The sequence below is a fragment of the Vanellus vanellus genome, assembly GCF_965231255.1.
Source record: "Vanellus vanellus genome assembly, chromosome: 3".
NCBI classification, from domain to species: Eukaryota; Metazoa; Chordata; class Aves; order Charadriiformes; family Charadriidae; genus Vanellus; species Vanellus vanellus.
Genome location: NC_138907.1, coordinates 129,208,412 through 129,231,331, shown reverse-complemented (window position 1 = coordinate 129,231,331; position 22,920 = coordinate 129,208,412). Strand labels below are relative to the sequence as shown.

The following is a 22,920-nucleotide window of genomic DNA, read 5'->3' as shown; positions in this document are numbered from 1 at the left end:
CCCTGTCCCTCTTGAACTGGGGAGCCCAAAACTGGACACAGTATTCCAGTTGTGGCCTCACCAGTGCCGAGTAGAGGGGGAGAATGACCTCCCTCGACCTACTGGCCACACTCTTCCCTGTGCAGCCCAGGATTCCATTGGCCTTTTTGGCAACAAGGGCACATTGCTGGGCCATGGATAATTTACTGTCTACCACAACCCCCAGATCCTTCTCCTCAGAGCTACTTCCCAGCAGGTCCGCCCCTAACCTATACTGGTGCCCAGCGTTCTTCCTCCCCAGGTGCAGGACCTTGCACTTGGTTTTGTTGAACCTCATTAGGTTCTTCCCTGCCCAGCTCTCCAGCCTGTCCAGGGCACGCTGGATGGCAGCACGGCCCTCTGGGGTGTCAGCCACCCCTCCCAGTTTGGTATCATCAGCAAACTTGCTGAGGATACACTCTGTCCCCTCATCCAGGTCATTAATGAATATATTAAACAAAATTAATAGCAATGCTTGGCTATTATCTCTAGACCACTGAAACAGTCATTTTGGGGTTCAGTTTGCTGCCTGTATCATTACTGCCAGGCGTGAGCTTCTCCCAGGTTGTACGTCCCCCGCAAGCACCCTGCTTGCTGCTGCCCAAAATACACTGTGCCTTGCCGAAGACAATCCTGTCCACCAGCTCGGGACCTGACCTCAGCCCTCCTTAAACAAAGCCTTGCAGCTTAGTCGGGAAAGCAGCCGCGCTGGTCGGGGGCCGCGAGCCACGCCGTGTGTGCTCTGCCTTGGCTGAGCACCCGCTCACCACCACCGAGGCACGCAGTGCGCGCCGCAGCGCGGGTCGCTTCTGATGACTATAATTAGACAAGGTTCAGGGAAAGGAGAGGGTTAGGGGCTTGGAAACAAAGGGACGAAAAAGAGGAACAATAAAACCACGTTAATAAAAATTAATGTGAAATTTAGTTCAATTGCTAGCTGCCATTAGCAGACCTCCTCTGGAGCATCTCCCGGCCACCTGCGCTAAGCGAACACCTCCAAAACACCCAACCCTTTGAATGTTATTTCACAGAGCTGACGTACCCCCTGGGTACGATTCTCCGATCTGTTTTACGTATCTTGATCATCAAGTCTAAGAAAAAAAATGAAAGGAAGATGCCGGCAGCGCACCAGCATCCTTCCTACTGCGTTCGGTGCCCGTAACCCAGCTCAGTGAGGCAGCAGAAATGGAAGTGCACCTTTGCTTCTCCCACAAGTCCTTTGCCATCAGCTTTCTCTTCTCGGAAGTGCGATTTCCGGGACACCTGGCTCTGCTTCACCCCGCGGCGCCGCAGCAAGGGGAATGGTCAGTCCTGCTGGCCAAAAGCTTTCTAATTGCTACGTAAGCCATCGGGTTTTGTTAATCCTGGATCCTCCACAGGATTCCTCATTCAACGCACCCTCTCCACGAGGCCCAGGCCCCTCCTGGCGCTGTGCTGGGACGGAACGCGGCACAGGGGACGTGGCACTGGTGCAGCAGGGCTGAACCTCTCCCTCGTCCTGCCATTCTGGGTCTCTCGCTGCTCCGTAGGTTCCCACCTCCAGACTACACAGCCCCAGGGAAGGAAAGATGACAACAAAACCGCGGTGTCTTTAGATACGCAGGATACGATATGCCTTTGGAGAAGTCGGCAGCCAGTCTACCCTCCCCATTAATCCAAATCATTACATGTAATCAACTGACTCCTACACTGACTTAAATAATGTTGCGGTTTTGCTGAAGTTTAACATTAGGAAATATAATCAGTCTTCAGTTGCAGATGTCATGACCAAAACAAACTGAGCTACCACAGTAACTCAGACAGCCCCTCGCGTTGCTCAAATGCACGCTTAGCCTTGACTTGGCTTAGATTTAACCTCCAGACACTGACTTTGCCTATGATCCACCCCGCTACAACGTGCTCGCAATCTTTCAAACGGGACATTTTTTTTACATCGTGAATTATTTTATTCTTCTCTGAAACTTTTCAGCACAGCTTTGCCACATCACAACACAGAATTCACTGACAGTGACTCGATTACTCCCAGATCACAATTTTTTTCCAAGTCACAACGTTCTGAAAAAACACTCCTTTCCCAGTCCGGATTTAGGGCCTGCGTTCTTTATTCCTAAAATCTAAAACTTTATACCTCCCTGTAGGGAAACAAATGGTGCAAGAATTAGTCCAGTTCACCAGCACACAGATAACTACTTTCCCTTCTGTCTCTGATAGTCCTTACCTGAAACATACATGTTATCGAAATGGAGCTTTACGTATTTTCACTGTGGTGCACTGAAATCAGCTCAGCCTCTGCTCAGCACGATGACGCTCAAAGCAGGAAGTTTGCCGGATGCCTCGCGATGGCATTTTTGGAAGCTCTGAAAACGTTTCACTCCAACAGCACATCAGCACCAACGCACCGCCCCCAATGGGGCGTCCTCTGTTGTCACGTTACATACAAATACCCAGGGAATAACGGGCTTTTACAGGGTGCAGGAGACAGCCAGAACAGGGTTCAGCTGAGCTCAATTTTGGACAACGAGGACATCTTTTTCTGGGCAAGTCGTAGTCGATTTCCTTGGTAAACTAACCGGCACTTGTAAAGCAGTTTCTCATATATTTTGAATATTTAAGGATGAGATGAATCTCCTCTTAGAAACTATTATTTCTCTCTATTGAGCATGGAAAGCGGTTCCAGGGGAGATACCTACACTGGAGAGGTCTCCGTGCAGGGAGAGGAATCCTATCTTATGGAACAGTCTTCCGAGAAAAAGTTACAGAAAATCAAGAACAGTGTGAGCTGGCTTCCTTCTAGTAGTTTAACTGGGGGGAAAGGTTTCAAATAAAGATTATTTTTAAAGATGTTAATCAGATAGATCAGGGAATCCACACTTTTCCTCTACAAACGTTCTCTGCCTACTATTAATAGACTGAGGATAAGGTAATTTTTCATTTCCAGAGACGAGTTGAGATCAGCGACGATGAAGTTACCCTTTTAGGGCTAAAATTTCATCACAATTTTAATTACTCTTTTATTTCTGGGATAGCAATTAATATCAGCAAACCACAGCACTGAGAATAAACCCAGCACCTTCAGCTGTACTTTCAGCACCCAGGTGCTCACCAGCAGCAGCACGAAGACCCAGTGCTTGCATCTGGAAGGAAAGTTTACACTACAATTCATGCTAGTGAGGAACAGTTCCTTCTTCCCTCTATTAGGATGAAATTTTTCAGGGTGAGGGTGGTGAGGCACTGGAACAAACTGCCCCGAGAAGCTGTGGCTGCCCCATCCCTGGAGGTGGTCAAGGCCGGGTTGGACGGGGCTGGGAGCAACCTGGGCTGGGGGGAGGTGGCCCTGCCCAGGGCAGGGGGGGGCACTGGATGAGCTTTAAGGTCCCTTCCAACCCAAACCATTCTATGGTTCTGTGACTCAGGGTTATCTTTATCCAGCGGATTTTCAAATGGATAAAAGTCACCTGAGCATTCAAAGGAGATTGCCCAGCCAAGACACTTACCTTCAGAGTGTAGACTCCCATGCGCCCCGGGACCTTATAGAAAATGCCCTCTTCCCCTCGGGAGTTTGTATGTAACATAGCATTCAGGCATGCAAGAGGAGAGGTCCCACTGAAAACAAAAACACGAGGTTAATGTTTGAATGTATTTGGTCAGCGTTAATCTGCTGCTGGGAGACAATCACAGCCCCTCGCCCGACCATCACGCATGCAGAGGCAGAAAGATTCCAGATCCAACTTCTATTCTCAAGGAGAATACAAGTTGAAGCTGCCGTAATAAGCAACAGTGAAACCAGTCCCATCCATGTACCCACACTCCAGACCCAGATAAAAAAAAATCAAACAAAAAAACCCCAAGTTCAGGCTCTCCAATACTTTTTTGTGGAACATCAAAGCAGTCATACATTTTCAAAGCTCCACATAGTCAACGTTGCTCGTCCGAAACTCAGAGCAGGTTTGTTGTGAGTTAACGACTGACTGCAGAGCTCTTTAAAGTTTGGGGGGTTTTTTAAAGAAAACCCACAGCATACTGAAATGAGAGTTGTCGGATAAAGAATGGAAACCATTTATGCAATTTTCCCTGAAAAGAGCGGAGCTCTTCGATCCCGGCCAAAGAACCGAGACAGAAGACCCACCGCTTCACCGGTGCTGGTGGGGTTTCTTTGTTTGGTTTTTTCCAACCCATCCCGCTGTAGACAGAAGCAAAATCAGGTGGACATGGCACGGCACGTGACTTTTGCTCTCGCTGCAGGGTCAGGCTGATCGCCCCTCACAGCAAATAGCTGTCCCTGCTCGTAAAGCGTATCGGGGTCGAGCACAACCCCCAGACAGCGGGAGTGAGATTGCGTGAGTCGTTTTTGCCCCCCAACAGCCTGCCGCAAAGGCTGGAACCAGAACCACCACATTGACTAAAAACCTAAATTTGTGACTGATTAACTGAAATCCCTGAGCGGGAGATGCAGCTGTTTGTCTGTAGTAAGTTTTGCTGTGAACATTCAAATAAATCCCATCAAAAGCGGTGGAAGAGCCCCTGGGAGGGAAGGGGGGTAAAGGCGAGGACGAGCACAGCCCTCCGCCGCGCCGGCAGGGCACACGCGCTCCAAGTTCTGCCTAAGAGCAGCAAAACAGCTCAGTTCATTACCGCTGCCTGGTACAAGGAGAAGCCGACATCCCAAACGGGTCTGGGACCTGGACCCCAGCGCCTACAAGCTAACGGGCTGGGGACCCTACAAGGAACACTGGCCAGATAGCGTCGCTTGTGAGCTGCAGGAGAGACCCCGTTCCGAGGGGAGCGCTAGTATTTCTGTGGCTAGACCCAATGCCATCTCTGCTGACCGTCACACAAATGTACAGCGAGACACCGGTCCCCATGGGAGGCACCGCCGCTGGCGGGGAGCCAGCAGGGCGCCGTCCTGGTCCTCCCTGCCCACAGCACCGCAGACCGGGATCCTGCGGGCTGCTCGCTCCTCCAGTCAAGAAACGGGCTTAGAGGAGTACTGGGAACTCTGGGGGAGCTCTGGGGTCACGCTGGGACACCCCAGAGCTCGGGCAGAAGCCTGGGCAGGGGCGTGCAGTTGTCCTCCACCAGCAGAGCTGCAGCCCACAGTCAGAGCAGATGACCCCTTCAAACCCACGTTACTCCGTGCAGGGGGCGGAAAACAGCCTCTACAGCATCTCTGCTCTGCAGGACCTTGTGCTTTCTGAGTTTTTGCCCGCATCGTTTGTTAACAAATACTAGCGAAAATGGTGATGAGGAAGGAATTTTCCAAACCCCAGTCCAAAGCTCATGTGACCGCCTTCGCAGACGGCTCAGCCCCACACTCAAGCGAGACGCAGCGGCGCTGGAGGAAGGAGCTGAGCCTCAGGCACGCCGGGGACCCCCCGCTCGGCCCACTTTGGTTCTTACGTGGCAAAACTCAGTGTCACTCAGGTACTCCTACGCTGACCCAGCGACTCCTCTGGCCAACAAACGTCTTTTGGAGAGACAGCCAACCATGGCACAACAGAGAAATCGGTAACGTCAGCGCCTCGCTTCGACCCCTGCTGTCTTCAGCCAGCCCGGTTGGCAGTCCAGCCGGAATCCCTGCCGCTGATATAAGCTTCTCCTAAACACAGCCGCATGCCATACACAACCTCTCCTCATCGCCTCTGTGACGGACCCCACCGAAACCAGCTCTTGGCTCCCGCCGCTCCCTCGGCTATTCCGTGCCCCTTCCCCAGCGCTGCACCAACCGCTGCAAACGCCAATATGCCACATCTGGGAGCAACTCTTCTCAGACCAGCTTCTCCGAGGCTACGCGCTAACTCCACGGGGCTGACCCGCTTCTCCAGAAAGCCACGGGGTCTCCCTGGAAGCTCTAATTCAGTGTGATTTCCTACAGCGACCCCAAATTCTTTCCAAAGGGTACAGCCTTCCACTCTTCTCGCCTTTGCTCCTGGCTGTGGATCCTGCGCACAAGTTCTACGCAAGAACTGCGCACAAGTACACTTCATAGAGGCCCGGCAGCATCTGGCAGTATAAACCATGTACCCGTCCTTCTCCCATCTACGTTCGTCATCGCCCCTCCTATCACTACATCTAGAAAATTATCATTTTATGCTTCTTCCCAGATCACTACTAGCGCTGGAGGCACCGAGGCGTTCCCATGCCCGGGAAGCTCCGGGGCAGGGAGGAGAGCTCTGCCACGTACCCGACCTCTGGGTCACGGAGGACGTTCTTTTTAAAAACTGTATCAGAGCAGAATATCAATGTTAAGCCAAACATTTCACAAAAGTCTCGGCAGAGCTGCAGTTTGGAAGCTCCCCAAGGAACGAAGCCTTGGCAGGACCGATCTTTACAAAAGCTGTACTGGTCTGGCACCGACACTGCTCCTACTGAATTGATTCCATTGTTTAACAGCTTAGCTGCTATTTTTGCTTCTTTTTTCCTCGTGTTTACCCATCTATAGTTACGGCTCTTCCTCTACAGACTCTTCTAAGCAAGCTGGCACAAACCTAACGCCATTCTAGGCTTTCATAAAGCTTATTGTGAAAATTTTAGAAGCAAAAATCAGTTGAAAGTCCCACTTAACTTTCTTTAAGAAAAAAGGGGGGGTTGCTTCTTTTTGGTGTAAGATGCATGGTCTTCACGTCGTATCACATCCTTTCTGCCTTTATGAGCGAGTACTCATGAGCACTCGAACCTTTCCTCTACTTATTTTGATGGCTACCGCTCAATTTAAGGCAGCGCTCTGGGTGCGGGGAGCAGTCCGTGCTTCCGAGCAGTGTCCCCCACGGTCACCACCCCCACCCCCGACCCGCAGCTCTGTTTGCTAACAGATCAGTGTGCCGTGAGACTGTGGTTACCTTTATTCTCGGAGAGGAAACTTGTTCTCCTCCAAAGGGCAAGACCTCACCCCTCGCTGTCCTCTGCTGCCCTGGGCTCAGAGCACCCTTCTCCCACTCCCTGGGTCCTGCACCCAGCCTACCTTCCGTTGTTTTAAATGCAATAGCTGCCTAAAACTAGCCTTAGGAACCAGACGTTACTATGCCATTTATTTTATTGCTGGTGGGTTTTTTTTTAATAATGAAGGCCATCTCCGTTTGGCAGGAACATACACCGCATCATCAGCTCCACCTGATGGTCCCTGTCACTCCACCTCAAAACCAGTAGCTCAAGCAGCAGACGAAATGAAGGGGAGTTGCTGCCCGCTCCAGATTCATCATTACCCACTATCTCACTTCCATCCCACCCAAATCCACACTGCGCTGCACGCAGAGCCGTGGTCACTATCCCACACCGCTGACCATCAGCTCCTACCAAGGTGATTGGTATGGGATCGCCCTTCTGGGGGTCTCAGAACAGGATTTGTCCTTCAGAAAAGACGAAGTGGGGCTCAGCAGCACCACGACGTGACCAGTTTGTAACTGCTCTGTTCCTTCACGTCCCCTTTTGGGAATCTGTAGCAGATCTGTTAGAGCTCAAGCCCCTCACTTGATTTCTAAAGCTTCTGAACGGAAATGTTCCCCAGCTCCGTGACCATGGTCGTCGATCACCCCGGGCTCTAGGTAAGCTCAAGTTGTGGTTGTTGGTTTGAAGATGAAGGGTGTGAGGTGCAGAAGCACACCCCTTCTCAGTTTAGAGAGGTGGGAATTATATTACTGCTTTTGAGGGCCATCTCACAGCAGGCTCCTGTTCTACCAGTCCTACCAGACCTACAGCAAATGGGCTCACCAGCTCATTGCAACATGGACAGACACCACAGCACAGTTACGGTGGGAGGAGAAGGAAGAAAGGTATAGCCACACTTGTTAGCGTCAAATTCTCCCAAAGGGACCTGAACAAACATTATCCCTTCTACCAGCTCCGCTCCACCACCTTCCCCAGCTAACGCCCGCCGTCCACAGGCTGCTTTGCCCCTCCCCGTGAACAGCTGTTTTCATTTGATTATTTAATTAAGGATCTTCCAAAATGAGCCAGAGCCCAATTATTACTCTTCCCATTACGTTACATTGCCGTATTCCCCCGTTGTCACCCGACATTAATGATGGCCCCAGAGAGGCGGTGGGCAGCAAAGGGGTCTCACTCTCAGTTAAATACAAATTAAAATATTTGGCCAGATGCTGGCGCTTTGGGGCAAATGCCGGCTAAAAGCAGAGCTATTCCCCACGCTGGCTGTTGGGGTACAGAGGCTGAATGTGAACGCAGGCAGCAGAGCCCCAGCGCCCCTCCGGGGCTCCCTTCACACGGGGGGGAGTGTGGGGGGCGTTTGGGGAGTTCTGTTTGTTTTCAAAAACAAGGGAAGGCTTTTGAATCAAAATTGCATTTTCTTCCACCACTGCAGTTTGTGATGTTCCTATGAGGGACGCGGTGTGCCCTGTTGACCAAAGCCGCAGATACAACCCCAAACGCAGTTTTACGGCACCCAGTCAGAAGTTTTTTATATCACCAAACGCACTGGAATGAAGCTGCTATGAAGCTGCTCCATGGGGACAGGGCACACTGCGGACTGTACCGAGTGAGCCGCTAGGGTTTCCCCCAAGAACCACCTACCGTACAATGAGTTAGACGTGATGTTTGATTAAAACATGATGTCACACCCTGCATATGTACAGCTGATTAAGCAGAGTTCCAGTGCTCGTTCCAGCCAAGGTTTTCAATAAATATTTTTACATCACACGTGCTTAAAAAATAGTGTGAAAAACATAGTTTCCCATCAGGCTTATGTGTAATTGAGGGCAGGGTGGGAACTACGGAGCTGGCGGGCTTTGTGAGGAGCTGGGGGGGCAGAGCGGGTAGTTTACGTGGGTAATAATGTACCTCTGCTTCATCGGGCCACTCTCCCGACAACAAAAGCATTTTCCTGATGAAAACAGGATAAATTCCTGGGAGAGAAAATAATTGACTTGGACATCCTCCACCTCCAGAGAGTTCCTGGTGTCCCGTCTAACGCTTCTAACGCTCATCACGCATGGCATGAATCCAACTGGGGGGACAAACTGGGGTGAATGGATCATAGAATGGTGTAGGTTGGAAAGCACCTTGAAGATCATCTCGTTCCACCCCTCTGCCCTGGGCAGGGACACCTCCCCCCAGCCCAGGTTGCCCACGGCCGCATCCAGCCTGGCCTTGAACACCTCCAGGGATGGGGCCTCAACAGCCTCTCTGGGCAACCTGTGCCAGTGCCTCACCACCCTCACAGGGAAAAACTTCTTCCTAAGGTTCAACCTGAACCTGCCCTCTTCCAGTTTAAAGCCATTCCCCCTCCTCCTATCGCTACGTGTCCCAGTAAAAAGTCCTTCCCCAGCTCTCCTGTAGGCCCCTTTAGGGACTGGAAGGCCGCAAGAAGGTCTCCCTGGAGCCTTCTCTTCTCCAGGCTGAACAGCCCCAACTCTCTCAGCCTCTCAAGAGGATTCCACACTGCTGCTCTTTCCATGCAAATATTTTTCAGAATTTTACATTTCAGGTGCACACGTACATGAACTGCATTTGTGCTTCTGTGAGCGAACAGGATTTTCAGTTGTATTTTCATTTATGCGCTCACAGCAACGCGGTACCTAAACTTTTTATTCCGCTAAGGAACGGCACGTCAGCTGACAGCTACAGCAAAAAAGCAAACCTGTTTTAGCTATTGTGCTAATAAGTGGGACGCTCACCTTTATCAATTAGCCCGTGCTCCGTGCCACCCCCTGACAAATAAGCAGCACCGTTGGGGAAAATCAAGAGAAATGTGCCTTTGTTTACAGTGGTTCACATCCCAGCGGAGGACCGCTTCTTGGGGTGGTGCAAACCAGAACAGAGTTCATTACTCTGATAAATTCAGCTGATGCAAACAGGCTGTGCTCATTGAAACCAGCTTGCATTAAAGTTAAAAAAAAAAAAATCTATTTGCAACAGTTTAGAAGCTGCAAAGGTAACTATAACAACATTAAGCAGGATTAATTTGGTTTCCATAGCGTTACAAGTGCATACTGAAACCTCCTAGGTTGTACTTCTCAAAAAGCTAAAAATACCACAGCCCTTCTGTAAATCTGCCAAAATCCGGGCAGCAAACTCCGCATCAATAGGAGTCCCGGCGCCAGTGCCGGGGTCACAGCCCGAGCTCTCGTGCCTAGCCCCGGGACCTTCAAGAGAACTGGGAAACACCAATTCGTTCACCATTTGAAGTTTTAAATCGTGTTACTTTCCCATACCTTGCCCATTACCCTCACTCACAGCGTATTTCACCTCGAGAAAAATTAGGGAGTCACAGCCACCCACTCACAGCTACTTCCAGCAAAAGCAATGCTTTAGAAGTGCTGACATAGGTTTTAAAGCACAGCATCAAGAATATTTTCATTTTCAGATGCTGTCGAGAAGAGAGCCAACGCAAGTACGTACCATCGATACCTCCTGGGTGAGCATCTGCCGACCAGACTGAGCAAATCCACGTTCTGAACCCCCGCCCCGGGCAGAGCCGGCACCCACGCTTCAGCCCCCCCTCGCCAGCGGGGTCTTAAATACGCTTATTTTGTCGGACAGAAGTGTGGTACTTTAGGAGCCTCTGCCCGAACCACGCCAAGCATACTGCGTTGTGCCCGTGAAACGGCTGTCTGGGTTACGGACTCGGTTCCCAACCGTTCTGCTGCTACTGCTGCTCAGCAGCGCTGCTTGCCACCGAAAACGGGGTTTTAGTAATTATTCCCATCCTACACTGATTTCCCAGTTAAAAACAACCAATTTAACAGCTTGCTGGAACTTATAAACCTGTTTATACTTACAAACCTATGGCTGCAACTATTTTTTTTTTTTTTTTTTTTTTTTTTTTTTTACATAGTTGACTAAACGAGGGGGTTTGGTAGCTTCTAAGTATCTATTCTGTTTTGAAAATTAATGTTTTTCACATCTGCACTTCCATTTCAGTAGTAAATCAGGAAATTGATCTCCAAGTGATCAAGTGACAGCCCTTCCACATGTGGGTGCAGAACACCCACATTCTTTACCTATTTTATTGGATCGCTGAAAGGGCTAAACCAGTATAATTGTCATTTTCGCAGTGAAGAGGTCATAAGGCCAGTCAGTGGCGTCCCCAGGAACGCCTATTCTGAGCTCCTGCCCCCCCAAGAGTTTCCCTACGCTACCTGATGTTTCAGACAGACACGTACATACCAGGTTTTCCTTCTGAGAGCTGCCAAGTTTAAGCCATCCTTAAATCATGGCATTTTAAACTCTGCATTAAATTCAAAGCTTCTTCAGACTGAGCAGGAAAAAAGGGGTTTGAGAGCGGCGAAGGCACAGAAGGCTGAGGGGAGCGCTCTCTACGCTGAGCAGCTGCCGGCTGAAGGGGAGGAAGGAGGTGGAGCGCTTCCTCCCACACTTGCAGTCCCGCTGGGGCATCCCTTCCCGCACCCGGCTCCGAGCGCGCAGGCACCGATTTGAAGACAAAGCCTGACCGAACCGCTTGTGTTCGGCCGCACGTGGCGTGAGATTTTTCAATCGTGCAGCATTTGAAGGGACGAACCTTGCCCTCAGAGCATCGCGCAAGGTGCATTTATCCATCAAAAGGTTACTTTATATTAAAGCTCAATTTTTTATTCGGTTAGCAGCTTTTACAGGATTTCTCCGTGTTCAGAAGCCTTCCCTTGTTTCCAAAAACAAGCTGGGGGCAGAAACGCCGCTCGGCCCTCTCTGGGTCCGCTCCACCCAGGCGCCGGAGCACGCAGCAACCTCGGCACCAGAGGAGGGTTAATTATTGCCTTCTGCTCTAAATGGAACCTTAAAATAAAGTGCATCCCACAGCGAGTGTCTTCATCCCACATCGCCACTGCGCACTGTCGTAACTGGGTAAAAACGCCCAAAGGAAGGGTTTAAGGGTGAGGGGTTTTCCCATTTTGGTTTTGTGTTGGTTTTTTTTTTTGAGCATCCCCTTCTTCTCCACTTTCCATTTGAATCAGACATTCACACAAATAGCTTTTTGTTTATTAGTATATTAAAATATGATGGTTTAAAAAAAACAAACAAGTTTCAGATCTACAGAAGCATCAGAGCAGAGCGATACTGTAAGCAGACAGCACCATACCAACTTCAAGCTTGTTAAGCGAGTTTTTGATTTAGAAAAGCGGCTTATTTGACATGTTAAATTTTGCTTCACCCAACATGCACTGCCAAGTGTCCCCGAGACAAAAGATGCACAAAAACACATCATGCAAGTCAAGCATCACCCTCCCCTCCCCGAATCGGGGCCGGCAGAGCACAGGGTTAGGGTGTCAGAGGCCAGCGGTCCCACGCCGTCCGCCTGACGTTTTCCACAGACTGTACAAACAGATTAAGAGTTCAGGTTTGCATCGCACTGAAGCGCTAATGCAAACGGCATGCAGGAGAGGCAGGGTGAGGTAACAGCAGCGTTAACGCTAGATAGACTGGCGTTACTTGGTTTCTAAGTGCGTGAAACAAGCGGTTGCTCTTAATCAAGGCTTTTGCAGCTCGCGTTAATAGAGAGGAGTAGCTTTAGAACAATCAGCAGTGGTTCTTACCTTCTGGAGTTGGAGTGCAACCCAAAAAAAGGAGAGAAACACCCCTTTAAAAACTTGAGCAAAACAATTGTCTGATCATTAATATGAACCCTCCCCCCCCATCCACCAGAACCGAATTCAAGAAGTTTGGGGCAGATCTGCGGCAATACTAAGACCAGGTTATACCAAAGGAAAGACACAGACCACTCAGGTTTTTCCAGCCTGTTTCTGCAGGAGCTGGCCTACAGCTGCCAACCCCCGGCAACTCCCAGATGCATTCATTTCAACCTTCACCAGTTAATGAACTCTGGGTAAGAGTCAGGCGGACCCTTAGGAAATCGCACATGGGGGCAGACAGCAGTATGGGGATATACTTCTCTTACTCTTTCACACCCCCTCAGCACTACTCACCGCTGCGGGTAAGACATCAGCCCCCACCCAGAGGGGCGAGACAGAGCGCCAGCAGCTTACCGAGGCCAACAGTCCCGGTGCGGGAACGAGCACGGGCTGCTTCCATCACCCCTCCACGGGGAAGGCATTCATGGTGCCAACCTCATTTATGTATTTCCACAGCAGTGGCACTGGGGGCAGGTAACGCGTTTGATGCTATGAAGCGGATTTTAACACACCGGTGCTCGAAGTTCACAGGAACTTGGGCAAGATGAAAACACGGTGATGGCAGCAAGCTGCGGCGGAACCGCGGGGAGCAGTGTGTGCCGGGGCCCAGGAGCCATGGGGAAGGGGGGGAAGATCAGCCTGGAGGACGCTGCAGAGCTCTTGGGCACACGCTGAAGCTGGGCTTTACTTCCAGCTCTAATTAACGGGCTACCAGGATAACTGAACCTGACCTGCGGGAACACCAGTAGACTCTGACTGCGAATGCTGAGCCCTGCGTAAGACTAAAAACCCTTGTAGAAGTCGTCTGACTGTCCTAGAGGTGGTTTCCAGATGTAAGCAATACCTTCAGGCTCACAGCACTCGATTAGCCCCGCAGCATCCACAGATAAGGCACCTGTTTATGTGCTGTTCACACCCTGGAGGGACTACGCAGAAATCAGCATTTTCTGGTTTTAAAGGAGGAATCCAGACAGAAGTACCTTCCTCTAAGGCTTTGGGGGCACAGAGCTAAAACTGCAAAGGTTTTGAGTTCCACCCCCCTTTATTTCGGCTACAGAACCATCAGCCAGTTCAAACTGGAGATAAATCCTACATCTAGGTATTTTTTGAGACCTCGGCTCTAGCATTTTTTAGAAGAGAGTCAACCTGTTTGATTCCTGCAGCGCTCATCAGCAGAGCATTACACCCCACGTTTCTCCCGGCAACATCTAATATACTCTTTCATGTGATGAAAGCCAACATGTAATTTTATTTTGAGGAGACACCAAAAACTACTACTACTGCAGTCTCAGGGTTAGAGGAGTATTTTGTTAGTCCCAGATTTGACACCTTTATACAAGGGAAATGGGAAGAGGCACCTAGTCAGAGCTTCTCCTACATATAACAAATGCATTTAACACTCCCTGCTAATGGTAACTTATTTTTTCAAACCAACATTTTCCCCTACATGTGTCATCTATGGCATCCACTGAACTTATCTCCATGTTTTTGTACAGACACCGAGTGGTACAGAAACCTGTGGCTACTTCAACTTTTAGTTGAGTCAATGCTAAGGAAGCACTGAAGACCTGCCGTGTCCCTCAAGAAGATGAGCTTTTCATTCTGTGGTCTACAGGGGAACCAGCACGGCCCCCCATGGAGTACGGGCACCATCTGCAGGCAAAGGTTCCTGATATGGAACCAGAAGAGAAGGTGGCCTGGAGCTGGTGGTTGCTCAAGGGGCAGAAGTTGCGTCTCCAGCTTTTCCTCCCTTCAGGAGAAGCCCTGGTGGGGAGCCTGTGCCGCATTCGGAGCAGAAGATCCTGAACAACAGGATAGTCATGAGCGTCCAGAAGAGACACTCACCGAACATGCCGCTAACCTCGTTAAACATTAATCTGTAACTGTCACTGTGACTAATACTTGACAGCTGTTTGACCCAAAATAGCTTTAACCTGGACTTTACACCAGAGACTTTACACACAAATTCCACTTCGATACAAAGACCTCATGAAGGTCTCAAAGAGAATACCACGTTCTGGTAGTCTTCCATTAAAAATGTAAGTTGATAACAGTTTTATTTTCTCCAGAAAGAGCCAAATCCAATTTTCAGCTGACTAAAGGGAAAAAAACCTGCAAGAACTTACTGCACCAGCATTTACTGACCTTTTCTGCCGTCAGCCCCTTCTCCTGAAGGCTTACAGAAATTAGTGGAGCAATTACAATGCGCAGGCCTGTGAGGCTGGCCCTATGGCACCACCTTCCAACAAATGCCCCTTTCCCATCAGCAAAACATTGAGAAAGAGCCCCAGAACCCCAGCTGCGAGGGGTTACAACCCCAGGAGGTTAGTAACATCTTTATGGACATTTTAAGACCCGTCTTCCAGCAGAGCAATGATATCTAACTAGAAAGAGCAGAGATTTGAGGTAACCCAACCCTGGTGGTCCTTAAGTGCGGATGCCCCTGACCTATCCACCCCAACACGCTCAGTATTATCAAATCCATGAGACCTGAACTCAAGGTGTTCCAGCTCCTGCAGCTCATTTGAAGGTTACATGGATTAAAGAATGCATAAAGTAATTTAAATGTTTGTCAGCTGATGGCTTCAGCTAGCTACAGCATCTTCCAAGCCAGCTCATGATTTGCAACTTCACACCCCGAGAGCAGGGAAAACCAAAGCTGCTCTGTGCTACCAGAGCATGACCTGTTTGACGCGCTGTACCCCAGCGGCACAGACTGGGAGCAGCCCTGTTAACTGCACTCCCTGCCCGCAAATACGTCTATTAAGGCTTCGAGGTACTGCAGTGACTCACAATCTTACAGGAGGCACTGCAGCCACAAGGTCCTCACTGAGGACCAGGAGGCTGGGAACCATGACAGAGTCCTTTAGATGGGGAGGAACTTCTGGAGGTCACCAGTCCAACCTCCAGCTCAAAGCAGGAGCAGCTACATCAGGTGTCTCAGGGCTTTTTTCAGTCCAACCCTAAATACCTCCAGCAGTGGAGGTCACACCACCCTCCCTGGTCCTGCTCTAGTGTTTTATCACCCTTATGGTGAAAAAAAAATTTCCCCTCATATTCTAATCAGAATTTCCCATCTCACAATTTGTGTTTTTTGCCTCTCAGCCTGGCACTGTGCACCTCCACAAAGAGTCTGGCTCCATTTTCTAGAAGCTACTGGTAGAAGTGAATGCTCACCAGAAAATGCTAACCACCAGATTACAAAAAGCAGATTTAAATACAGCAACTTTAAATACAATCGTACAAAGAGGTCAAGCAGAAGTCTCCTGGTGTGGTTAGCTACGGACTGCCAGAGCAATGAGTAGCTTCAAATATTCTAGACCAGTCTAGACAGAAAGGTGGTTTTTTGGCAAACGTTGTGTTACCTGACCTCCTCACTGTGGGATGACACAGCTCTCACTGGGCAAATCTGATCACACATATTCTTTTAATAAGCTGTGAAAAGCTTTACTCAACTAAGTTAACACTGTAAACAAGCCAAGGACAAGTCCTTCCAGCGTCCCCTCCCGACGGGGCGCGGGCGAGGGGCCATGATGCCCAGGCGTCAGCTGCTGCCACCAAAGTCACTCAACTTGTCCTGGGATGCAAACAGGAGCCTTTGGGGAAGGCTATATGGGCACGGGTGGTGTAAGCTGAGAGGAGGTGCCTGACGGATTGTTCCCTGCAGTCCCCTTGAAGACAGAGCACTTGCTGCTCCCACCTCCAAACAGCTCCTGTACGGAGCACTGGCTGGTCAGCACAGCTGGTGGTGTGGAAAAGCCTGCTCGTGCGACATGGAGATGCTACAGATTACAGTCTTTGCCGCTAGAAGAAACTTGCTGGTGTGCTTAATTTGTACTCAAGAAGCCACGTGGTTAGCCAAGGTCAGAGAATACTATAGCAACACACGTGTCCTCTTGAGGACGCTTTGCTCTTGGGCCATCCTGAAGCACTTCTGGCAGGTTCTCCCATCCCCGCTGTTCCCACCTCCGCTACCCCACTCCCACCAGGAGTGGCAGGAAAATCAGCTTCAGACTGGTTTTCTCACTTCAGCACAGTATTTCCCAGCTCCCTGCTGTGGCGAGGAAGCAGGAGGCAGTGCATGTGAGTGGAAAACACAAGCCTGCAGCAGGTCCCATCACCACCTCAAGAACCTTCCCCTCCTGGGTCCTGCCTGAGCAGGTATTTTCCAGCCAACAGCTCAGATGATCAGAGGATGCCGAGGAAACACTAAAGATGAGCTCACCAGCATGTCAAGTGGCCTGAAGCCATTTTAAGAGCGACACCATGAAGGTTGCTCAGACCTGTGATTTCCTTCATCAAAATTTGAGTTCCAGGTAATATTTAAGTCACTAGTAAAAATATACCATCTTCAATACAGAGACAATTTCAAGTTGCCAATGCACAGGTAAGTCATTAAAAGGAGACAGCAAGCAGACTGCAGAGCCAGAAGTTGTTTCCTTCGCATTTTGACTACAGACATTGAGGATGAAGGCAAAACTCTGGACACACTTACTCCACAAGAAATTACCAAAGGGACTATCAAGTATTCCACCAAGATAATGCTGTATATTAGCCAAGCATGGCCAAAAGGGGGACAGTGGTCTACATATGTTCTTCAACTATAAGGTCATGACCTGAACCAGACTGAGCTGGTGAAAATGCTTCGTTTCTTAAAAGCAAATGAAAATGTCCAGAGCCATTACGGAGTTTGCTGAAGGATTCGGTCTATACTTAATGTCCTCCGGGCTTGTGAAAACGCTGAAGAACTGGAGACTACAGAGGAAGCGAGTTAGCACAAGATTTGCTTTTTGGGAGGTAAAATTACATTAGTAGACTCAAACCCAAGATTCAAACTCTCACAGCAGACTCAGACCAGCAAATCTTCATGCTGAGTTTCGCAGAGGCACCGTTCCTGCAGGGACAAGGGCCCGGCTGGGACCCCTGTGCAGTGGCACGAGCAAGAGGAGAGACTCGCCCGCTCTCGGCCGGACACGGGATGCCCGTCTCTTTCATTGCTGCATAGTTTGTTTTACCATTTTCCTAATGTTTTTTAAGATAGAGAATATTTTTCACTGGCTATCAATTTCATTCTCTTCACCTAAATGAGATCTATTTTGCCCGGGAGAGCCTTTTATTGTAGACCCATCCCGGCTTTAAGGAGCAGCTTTTACAAAGAGGACAGTCTAATAGTTTGGATAGAGGCAGCTTTTGATTGCGAGAGGGAACCCTGTAAGAGAGAACCTATGCTCACACCCAGTGTCAGTGGGAACCTATATCAACTTCATCCTTTTCAAAATAATTTAAGAACCCTGCATATCCTTTTGAAAGCCCACCTTCCACCCCTGCCCTGGGGCAGTGTTGGGTTTGTCGTTTTTTGGAGAGGAGTTATGGTGGAGGAAGAGTGGAGCATCAAGCTGTTGAAGTGCTGAAGGAACAACTGCTCTGAGAATCCCAGACTGGTGAGGGCTGGAAGGGCCCTCTGGAGCTCCCCCAGTGCCACCACCCACCAGAGCAGGGGCACCTCCAGCAGTGGCACAGGACATGTCCAGGCGGGCTTGGAATGGCTCCAGAGGGGGAGACTCCCCCCCCTCTCTGGGCAGCTGTGCCAGTGCTCTGCCACCCCCACAGGAGAGAAGGTCCTCCTCAGGTTGAGATGGAACTTCCTATGGTCATGTTTGTGCCTGTTCCCTCTTGTCCTGTCACTGGGCACCACTGAACACAGACTGTTCCCATCCCCCGGCACCCGCCCTTTGGGGATTGATAAGCATTGATAAGATCCCCCCTCAGCCTTCTCTTCTCCAGACTGAAAAGCCCCGAGTCCCTCAGCCTTTTGGCATGGAGGAGTGTGCAACTTAGGTCCCCCAACCCCATGTTACTCACTAGCTCTGCAGCGGAAGACAGGGAAATCAGAGTACTGAGGAACAGCTGGGAAGTATTTTGGTGGCAAAGCCTTCTGCCAAGAATGGGGAAGGCTCACTTTGTTGGTCCCTCAACTCAGTCTGAGATGCAAGGACATCCCCGAGCAGGCAGCAGCCTCCCTCTTCCTACACACAGCATCACCTAGCCCAGAACCCAGCCTGACCTTTGCTCGTATTTCTGAGCCAAGTCAACGGGAGACTATTTGCCTTTTAAGTTCATCCTCTGTCCTCTTCCAAGACAGTGACCAAGTATAGAGATTTTTCCCCACTCCGGCAAGATCCTCGTTTCATAATACACAGGCTACTGGAGGAGTGATGGAAACGCGATGCTGCTCTGAACCGCGCAGAAGCTAAAAGCCCCGTGTTTTCTTTCCAGACGAGGGCAATCAGTGTCACTGCACTTCTCATCGCTCAGGTGAGACAGACTGTTCCCATAACCAGACTCGGAGCACAAGCTAACCGCAGAACTACAGCAGGCTTCTGATTTGCAGCTAGCTAAGGGGAGGAACGTAGGAAATTGGTTAAGAAACCTTATGGAAATCTAAAATTACAGTGCTGGCAGCTCATTTATACAAGCATCAGACCGAGCAGCTCCAGCCCCCTTCACATAACCACCTCCTTCTCAGGAAGGAAATCACGTCCTCAAGGATGCTCCGAGCTGGATGCTCAGAGCATCTTGCAAGGAATTTGGAAGGACCAACTTGCCAGTGAGAAGCATAAATTAGCCACTGCCTGGAGGGCAGCTAAAACTTGAAACCAAACTGGTAATGACACACTTATCTCTAGTCCAAAGACGACTACTGAAAATGGGACTCTGGCTTCTATACTTCTTTTTTCCTCCCAAAGTGGTTTAAGAGTCTTTTTTGGTTTATGTTAGAAATCCCATGAATACTTGAAATAAAAGTAGCCAGCTCACCACATCTGTTTTCATTTCCACTGTGACTGAGCTAGTTTCACGATGTATTTCCTGGCTTAATTAGTCTTTGGGCAAAAAGGCTAATTACCATGTTTGGACAGAGGTTGACAAGCTAGTATTTTACACAGCGTCCCCTATAAAACCCAAGAAAAACAGAACATTCGTGGCTATTAAGAGAGAAGACGATGCAAGATATCTTTCAAAGATGCTAATGCTTCAGATACTCTTACACTGATTTTAACACACCCAAGGGGAGATTAAAGAAATCCAATTACAAGTTAACAATTGTGATTTAAAAAGCACAAACGCGACTCTCTCTTGCTAAATCTTGATGCCCGTCTATCCCATGCATTCAAGTTTAGGGAACTCTCACAGCTGGCACTGCTTGGATTAACACCATGACCCCCCCGTGCGTCTTCAAAGGCTCATTTGGAAGCGTAAGTGTTACAGCACTCTCAGACCTCCCCAGGCTACGCTGCCACCAGCAATACAGGACACTTGACAAGTCTTAGATATGGTTACGCTGCCAATTCCTCAAGTGTTTATCCACATGTATTTTATTTTCACAGATTGCAAGCAGTGACCTGTAGGTAGGAAAGGATCTCATAGTGTTTGGGCAGCCTGTCAAAACAGGCAAAATGAGAAAATTAAGATGACATCATGTGAAAAGCACAGTTCTAGCTCTAGGATGCCCCAGGTCTCCAAAACTGACACCTCAGACTACTGGTCCTGGGCTGACCCTTAAAAATTTCACGATTAAAGTTACTTATTTGAGTATTAGGATAAAATTATTAATACAAGTAAGATAACTGATCAGTATCACCCCAGGTTTCTGTACTGCTAAAAGAAACATCTTATGAAAGCTCTAGCCTTGTCCAAAAAATAGTCACACTGGCCTGCACGAAGCAGAAATCACTGTCGCTGGTTTTTCCACGCTCATCTCAACTGCCACCTTTCTTCCCTGCAATTCCAGATGCTCTACAACAATACGGGTGAGAACTCTCAACTCTTCCAACATGCCCTCGAGCTACCTCCCAAAGTGCTGGCCAAGGGCAGCCCATGCCAGGACTCATCAGAGCAGAAGGGAGGCGGACTGGCCACGCGGCCAGACAGAAAAAAGCCTGTGGACACTAGTGGGGCTCCCCATTCTCTCTGCCTCATTTCAGCGCATCCACAGGAAAGTAGTTTGTCACTTCTAAAACCATTCTCTATCTGGAAATCAGAGATTTAAAAAAAAATTGATATATCCAAGGATGTGATCCTGAATTAAAAGCAGTGCTGCAATCAAAACTGAGAGTTGAAAGATTGTGTGGTTTGTGTAAGTAGATTAGTACCAAAAAAACCCCTGCCATTTTGGTTATTAAAAAGAAAACTGCACTGAGAAACAACTTAAGACTCCAATACCTTGACACACACTAAAAGAGAAGCCCAGGTCCCGCCTGCGAACCTACGCACCGTGTCGCCAAGCTCCGAGCTCGGTGGCCGCCTGCTGCCTCGAGGCAGCCCAGGGCGGGGAAACCGCTGCCGTCTGCTGCCAGAGCCTCCACGCAAGAGAACTCAAACTCCGGTGAGCCCAGCATGCTCATCCGGCAGCTCTTCTACCTTCTCTAACATCATTTTTCTTCTAATACGTGCTGGCTTATGTTAAGCCCATCTTGTCACAGGCTAGGACTTACCGGAAGCCCAATGCAGCCATAAACACAGTACTGGCGCTAACTGGAACTGCACTGCTCAAGAACTGACAACCTTTTAGGTCTTAAACTAAATAAAGCTTTATTACACAGGCAGGCAGAAAAGCCAGGAGGCCTGCATGGATGAACAAGGAGCTCCTGGACATGACCAAAAGGACAAAGGAGGCCTCTAGGGAGTGGGAACAGGGGTGGGTAGCCTGGGAGAGACTGGGGAAACTGTGGGCCCTCTCCGGAAGGAAACGCAAGAACTGGTTACCCGGGACAGAGACAGAGCTGAGGTACTCGATTTTTTTTTGCCTCAGTCTTCCCTGGCAAGGACTGCAGCCACACTGCCCATGACGCAGAACACAAAGGCGAGGAGTGGGAAAATGGAGAACTGCCCGCTGTAGGTGAAGATCAAGTACCAGACCACCTGAGAAATCTGAAGGTGCACAAGTCTATGGGACCTGATGAGATACATCCACGGGTCCTGAGGGAACTGGCAGATGAGGTCGCTAAGCCACAAGCCATCATATTTGAGAAGTCATGGAGGTCTGGTGAGGTTCCTGCCAACTGGAAAAGGGGAAACATAACCCCTATTTTCAAAAAGGGAAACAAGGCAGACCCAGGGAACTACAGGCCAATCAGTCTCGCCTCTGTGCCTGGCAAGATCATGGAACAGATCCTCCTGGAAACTCTGCTGAGGCACATAGAAAACAAGGAGGTGATTGGTGATAGCCAGCATGGCTTCACCAAGGGCAAGTCATGCCTGACAAATTTGGTGGCCTTCTACGAAGGGGTTACAGCGGCAGTGAACAAGGGAAGACCAACTGATGTCATCCATCTGGACTTGTGCAAAGCATTTGACACTGACCCACACAATATCCTGGTCTCTAAATTGAAGAGACATGGATTCCACAAATGGACCACTCTGTGGATAAAGAACTGGCTGGATGGTTGCACTCAAAGAGTTGCGGTCAATGGCTCGATGGCCAAGTGGAGAGCAATGACAAGTGGCGTTCCTCAGGGGTCGGTACTGGGACCAGTACTGTTCAACATCTTTCAGTGACATGGACAGTGGGGTCGAGTGCACCCTCAGCAAGTTTGCCGATGACACCAAGCTGTGTGACGAGGTACACACGCTGGAGGGGAGGGATGGCATCCAGAGGGACCTGGACAGGCTGGAGAGATGGGCCCAAGGCAACCTCATACAGTTCAACAAGTCCAAGTGCAGGGTCCTACATCTGGGTCGGGGCAATCCCAAGCCCAACTCCAGGCTGGGCAGAGAATGGCTGGAGAGCAGCCCTGAGGAGAAGGCCCTGGGGGTGCTGATTGACGAGAAGCTCAACATGAGCCAGCAGTGTGCGATCGCAGCCCAGAAGGCCAACCGTACCCTGGGCTGCATCAGAAGTGTGGCCAGCAGGTCAAAGGAGGGGATTCTGCCCTTCTACTCCACTCTCGGGAGACCCCACCTGCAGTACTGCATCCAGCTCGGGAGGTCCCAACAGAAGGAGGACATGGAACTGCTGGAGCGTGTCCAGAGGAGAACCACAAGGATGATCCAAGGGCTGGAGCACCTCTCCTATGAGGAGAGGCTGAGAGAGTTGGGGCTGTTCAGCCTGGAGAAGAGAAGGCTCCGGGGAGATCTTCTTGTGGCCTTCCAGTCCCTAAAGGGGCCTACAGGAGAGCTGGGGAAGGACTTTTTACTGGGGCATGTAGCAATAGGAGGAGGGGGAATGGCTTTAAACTGGAAGAGGGCAGGTTCAGATTGAACATTAGGAAGAAGTTTTTCCCTGTGAGGGTGGTGAGGCACTGGCCCAGGTTGCCCAGAGAGGCTG

The 22,920-nt window shown here is 49.7% G+C and overlaps 1 protein-coding gene across 1 annotated transcript in view; it reads right to left on the bottom strand.

Annotated features, from left to right (window-relative positions):
* Nucleotides 1-22,920, bottom strand: part of ASXL2 (ASXL transcriptional regulator 2) — a 122,366-nt gene that overhangs the window by 62,851 nt on the left and 36,595 nt on the right. Inside the window, exon 3 of the mRNA XM_082480783.1 lies at nt 3,513-3,621. Within this exon, the coding sequence (XP_082336909.1) occupies nt 3,513-3,621 (109 nt within the window). The remainder of the gene's footprint in view (nt 1-3,512; nt 3,622-22,920) is intronic.